General features: G+C 66.7%; 2 protein-coding genes across 3 annotated transcripts in view; one reads left to right on the top strand and one right to left on the bottom strand.

The window, feature by feature from the left end:
* Nucleotides 1-390: 390 nt before the first annotated feature.
* Nucleotides 391-3,562, top strand: MUC1 (mucin 1, cell surface associated). Of its 2 annotated transcripts, none has more exons than XM_077764034.1 (7): nucleotides 391-557; nucleotides 1,007-1,623; nucleotides 1,723-1,778; nucleotides 1,916-2,052; nucleotides 2,175-2,305; nucleotides 2,391-2,540; nucleotides 3,411-3,562. In XM_077764034.1, the coding sequence occupies exons 1-7, from the start codon at nucleotides 506-508 to the stop codon at nucleotides 3,477-3,479; spliced, it is 1,212 nt and encodes a 403-aa protein (XP_077620160.1). In that variant the 5' UTR covers nucleotides 391-505; the 3' UTR covers nucleotides 3,480-3,562. The 2 variants fall into 2 exon arrangements, with proteins under 2 accessions (XP_077620160.1, XP_077620159.1); XM_077764033.1 differs by having other exon boundaries at nucleotides 1,696-1,778.
* A 990-nt stretch (nucleotides 3,563-4,552) lies between these two features.
* TRIM46 (tripartite motif containing 46) overlaps nucleotides 4,553-5,517 on the bottom strand; it is an 8,777-nt gene continuing 7,812 nt past the window's right edge. The window contains exon 11 of the mRNA XM_077764057.1: nucleotides 4,553-5,517. Within this exon, the coding sequence (XP_077620183.1) occupies nucleotides 5,256-5,517 (262 nt within the window). The 3' untranslated portion in view covers nucleotides 4,553-5,255.

The following is a 5,517-nucleotide window of genomic DNA, read 5'->3' as shown; positions in this document are numbered from 1 at the left end:
CTTTGCCGCGCCTCCTCGCTCCTCCCCGGCCGCCGCGGTGCGGCTTCAGGGGGCCCGATGAGAATGGGGGCCGGGGTGAGGGACGCGAGGGTGAGCTTTCCCGGCCTGCGGTCCGAGACCCAAACCCAGCCCACTTCCTCTGCCCCTTCTCTCACCTCGGCGGTTGCCTTGAGGCTAAACCTAGAGCCAAGGGGACCCGGGTCCTTGATTCCCCCCACCTCCCCACACCCCTGCTCCTCTTCTGGAGCCGGGGGTGGCGGTGCTGGGAGAGCCCGCGGGGTGTCAGAGGGTGGAGCGATCGGAGCCCACGTACCCCACCTGAGGGGCAGGAGCGCTGCGGAGGAGGAGGAGGAAGGGGCAGGGGCGGGGCTGGGGCTTGGTCACCTGTCACCTGCTCCGGCTGAGCCCAGGGCGGGCCGGGGACCGGTATAAAGCAGCGGGAGCCACCGCGCGCGCAGAGCCTCGGCGAGTCTGTCCCGCCCCCTCCCACGCAGCTGCCACCGCCATGGCCCCGGCCCCTCTCTTCCTTCTGCTCCTGGAGCTGCTCCTGCTGCCGGGTGAGGGTGCCCGCTGGGGAGGGGCTGCCTGGCTCCTGCGGTCTTCGCAGCGTTTGCGCGGGTTCTCTGTCCTCGCAGGTGGCGCCCCGGGCGCCAAAGCTGCAGGCGGGGGGCGGCCCAGGCTGTGCCAGAGTAAAGGGGGGAGGCCAGGGGCAGACAGCAGACAGGCCCGAGCCCCGGGGAGCCCGTGGGGCACCTGAGGAGAAGTCTGGGGAGGTGGGGGGAGTCAGGAGACACAGGTCTTAGGGGAGGACAGCTAGGGGCAGGGGTGTGGGGAGAGGGGAGGCTGCCAGCCAGGAAGGAGGAGGAGGGCCTGACCAGGGTTTGGCCTGCTCGGAATCTCTCTGTGCCATTACTTCTCAGGAGGCCGAAGGGTGTCTTTCCTCCTTGTTCTGATTTGTCCCCCAACTCAAACCTGTCACCTCAATCTCTTACACTTGTCACTGCAGCCCAAGACGCCGCTAACTCCTTGTCCCTGGTCAACAGCTCTACTGCAAGCTTGCCCTCCAGCCCAGTACCCCCTCATACCTCGTCCCTGACCACCACCGACCCCTCGACCCCGACCACCACCGACCCCTCGACTGTGACCACCACCGACCCCTCGTCCCCGACCACCAACCCCTCGACCCTGACCACCAATGGCACCTCGTCCCCGACCACCAATGGCACCTCGTCCCCGACCACCAATGGCACCTCGTCCCCGACCACCAGCCCCTCGACCCTGACCACCAATGGCACCTCGTCCCCGACCACCAATGGCACCTCGTCCCCGACCACAAATGGCACCTCGTCCCCGACCACAAATGGCACCTTGTCCCCAAGCACCACGGGCACCTCGTCCCCCACCAGCAGCCCCGCCAGCCACAGCGCCAGGACCGCCACCAGCACCACTAACCACAGCGTGGAGACTGCCACCTCCTCCGATCATAAGACTTCTCCCCAGGTGTCCATTAGGATCTCCTTTTTCTTCCTGTCCTTTTCCATTTCGAACCTCCAGTTTAACTCTTGTCTGGAAGATCCCAACACCAGCTACTACCAGCAGCTGCAGAGAAACATTTCCGAGTGGGTGAGTGGCTACCTCTTCTCTGTTCTGCCCCCCCAGCGGCAGCCCCCCAGCGGGCTGAATGGTTGGCATCAGGCCTTAGCCCTTCCCTTCTCACCCCAGTTTTTGCAGAGTTATAAACAGGAGGATTTTCTGGGTCTCTCTAACATCAAGTTCAGGTACAGTTCTGGGTGTGGGCCCTGCGAGGAGGGCGGAAGTTGCCGTGACTGTGGTGAGGGCTGGCGCACTCGCAGCTGGGGGATTGCCGGTCCAGAAGCCGCCACTCCCGGCTGAGTCGCCCTTTCCCTGTGACCAGGCCAGGCTCCGTGGTGGTGGAAGCCATCCTGGCCTTCCGACAGGGCACCACCAGCGCCCTCGACGTGAAGGCACAGCTTGAAGAGCACAAGGCAGAAGCAGCAGAGAAATACGGCCTGTCCATCTCGAGTGTCAGGGGTGAGGCCGCCGCCCCCAGGGCCCCTCCGTCCCACCCCAGGGCGCCAGCTCTTCCCCAGGGAACTGGTGGGGGAGGGTCGCTTCTGTCGGGAGAATATTCTGATCGCTGCTCTTCCTTTCAGCACGAGACTCGTCAGACGCCTCGATTCCTCCCGTTGTTCAGTCCGGGCCGGGGGTGCCTGGCTGGGGCATCGCCGTGCTGGTGCTGGTCTGCGTCCTGCTGGCGCTGGCCGTCGTCTACTTCCTCGTCCTGGTAAGTGCGTGGCCTCCCGCCCTGGCCGGAGCTGCCCGGCTGGAAGGAACCCCACGGCCCCCCCCCCCAAATCCTGTTTCTCCAGACCATGTGTCAGTGCCGCCGAAAGAACTGTGGGCAGCTGGACCTCTTTGCAACCCGCGATGCCTACCACCCTATGAGCGAGTACCCCACCTACCACACCCACGGGCGCTACGTGCCCCCCGGCAGCACCAGGCGCAGCCCCTACGAGGAGGTGAGGCCGGGCCTCACGGTGCTGGGCTGGCCAGGGGGTGCTGGAAGGCTGCTCGCAAAGCCCAGAGAACTTAGGCGAAGGAAACGGTGGTGCAAAGGAAGGGAAGGAAGCGGCACAGGGCCTGGAGAGCACGGGGTCAGAGGGCAGAGGCCGCCTTGGGAGGAAGGGGACTCCCAGAGAGTGTCCCCACCACCAGCCTTTCCGAGGCAGCATTCGCTGCTCTGCTGAATGGGGATCCCAGACATGAAACGGGTGAGGCGCCATGTCCAGGGGGGCCCTTGCTGCGGGGACTCACAAAGGAAGGAGCCCCCCGTGCCCCACGTGGCTCCTAAGAGTAGAGGGCAGATTGGGAAAGGCTGGCAGGAAGGGGGGGGTGAGAAGTCTCATCAGGAGCGCCCTGGGCTTCTTGGCGTCTTGGGAAGCAAGGACCCCTCCTCCTCCTCTCCTGGCTTCCTCTCCAGGACCTAGTCAATAATTACTCCGGCCACCGGGGCTGGAAGGCCACTCCAGGTGGGGGAGGGGAGTTTCCTTTCTTGACCCCGGTTTCCTTCCCCAAGGGACTTCCTTCTCCCAGTTGGACAGAGACACACAGACACCTGCTGGGGCGGGAGGAACAGGGATGGAAGGAGAAGGGGGCAGTCGGGGAGGGCAGAGGGGCTGCTGGGAGCCAAGTGAGGGGGTGAAGGGGAGGGAGAGGGAGGAGGAGCAGGCCCCTGTTTACAGTCCCCGGGCTGGGCTGCCCTGGTTCCTGGCAGGTGCTCTTCCAATTAACCCTTTGAGAGTTAGTCTCTGGACCGATTTCCCTGGCCTGGAGTGTGACCCAGGAGCCCCAGGGAGGCCCTTTCTCAGCCTGGTCCCCTCCCCCACCAGGTGTCTCCAGGCAACGGCGGGGGCAGCCTGGCCTACACGAACCCCGCAGCCACCTCTGCCGACTTGTAGGGGCGCGCTCCCTCTCCCCGGCGCCTCACTGCCAGAGTCCTCTCCGGTCGCCTCCGTTCTGGGCTCACGAGCCTGAGTTCAGCTGGGGGCTCACGGGCCCCACCAAGTCCCCCCACCCATCTCAGCCTTGCCGAAGCCCTGGGGACCAGCCCTGGACCGTGGCTCCCAGGAAGACGGGCCCAGAAAGCCCTGCGGGGGAAGTTGGCTGAATAAAACGTGGACCTCCTCTGTGCTGTCTGCCAACTTTGGGTCTGTCATCTGTGGCCTCTCGTGACCATCTGTGACCCGTAGATGGAGGTGCAGAATGAGGAGGGGGCCTGGAAGGGGTCTTTGCCGGAGATGGGCTGGGGGGAAGGCAAGCAGTGGGGCCTGGAAGGCAGAAGCCGTGGCGAGGAGATGACAGAGGAGATAACGCAGGCATGGGTCACCTCTTCCCATCCCTGGAGGCACAAGAGGAAGGAGGAAACGAAACTGAGGCGGTGGCTCCCAGGCCAGTGTGACCCGGCTCCGCGCGGCTCCGCCCGCACCGCGGCCCTCCGCTCCCCTCTCCTGGGCTGGGGGCTGGGGGCGGCCTCGCCCTCGCCTCCCCTGGCCTGGTGCCCCTGGCGGCGCTATTCTTAGCTGCCCGGGTGTGAAGTAAGCCCCTGGGCAGCGATAGTGCGAGCAGAGTCAACAGGGCCACACGATAAGCTGCCTCAGATCCGGAGGTGCTGGCGCCAGGCCCGGCCCCCTCCCTGGCCGGTGGGGTCGGCGGCTCCTGCGCCCGGGGAATGGGGAAGTAGCTCTGGTTCCCTGACCCCTTCAGGCCCAGGCGTGGTGCCTGCTGCCTCCCCACGTACCCTGGGGCCTGGGCCTCCCCCCGCCGGGGGCCCCCAAAGGTGGCTCCCCGAAGACCACCCGCAGCCCGGGCCTGAGCGGGAGCTGGTGTGGCAGGGGGGCTGGGAGCACCGGGCCAGGGACCTCCTCCCCTCAGGCACCCCTGCTCTGAGCCCCAGCGGAGCACCCTGGACCCTTCCCACCTGCTCCACCCAGCACAGAAACGAAAGGAATGGAAGGCAGAGATGTGCCCGGCATCACAGTTTATTGTTTATAAACCATGAAAATAACAGCTGTTGCTCGGCACAGGCCTGGCAGTGCCCACTGCAGGGAGGCGGCAGCGGGCCCCCGAGCCTTGCCTGGCCCACCCTGCTGGGGACACCCAACCCCAGCTGGGGCCCCCAGGGAGACTTGGCACATTGGCGTGGGTGCGGGACAGGGCGATGCATGCAAGAGAGAGACGGGGAAATACGGGCATGCGGCAGAGGGGCGTGGGGACCCCAGCAAGTAAATGGGATGACGGGGTCTCCTCCCCTCACCAGGCGGCGCCGGGGCAGCGTGTGGCCAAAAAAGCCTGCCCGCGCCAAGGCTGTAGTTCAGAACTGATGGGGCGGGGGGCTCGGCAGGGCAGGGCACAGACGGCAGACCGGGGGTCATGCCCAGAGCTCCAGGTGCCGTCCCTCCCGGGCAGCCCGGGGAGGGGGACGGGGAGGGGCCCCTTCCGTGACGTGGGGGAGACGCCAAGGGCAGGGCGTGGGGCAGAGGCTTGGCGGGGGCTGGAGAGGACGGGGGACATCTAGGAAGGTGAGCAGAGGGCAGTGCCCTGGCGGAGAGAAGGCCCCAGGAATACGCAGATGTGGGGTCAGGGGCAGGAGGAGTGCGGGGAGGGGGGACAGCTGTCAGAGATACCCCGGCTCCAGCAGGCCCGGGGACCCGGGACGGGCGGGCGGGCGGCACGGGTCAGTCCAGCTTGGCGAAGCCCCCGATGGTGACCTTCCTCTCGGGCTTGGCGCCCACGGGCTCCTGCAGCTGCACGGCCCCACCCCCGATGAAGCAGAAGGCGGGGCACACGGGCCCCGAGCAGTCCAGGGGGCACTCCAGGAGCCCGCGGAAGGACACGGCGTCCAGGAAAGACACGCGGCCCCGCTCGTAGTCCAGGCAGATGCCCAGGCGGGGCGGCAGGGGCACGGTGCAGCTGGCCGCGGGGCCGTCCCGCCCCGTC

Source organism: Crocuta crocuta, unplaced genomic scaffold (assembly GCF_008692635.1).
Source record: "Crocuta crocuta isolate KB4526 unplaced genomic scaffold, BGI_CrCroc_1.0 scaffold528, whole genome shotgun sequence".
NCBI lineage: Eukaryota > Metazoa > Chordata > Mammalia > Carnivora > Hyaenidae > Crocuta > Crocuta crocuta.
This window is presented reverse-complemented; position numbering and strand designations above follow the sequence as displayed.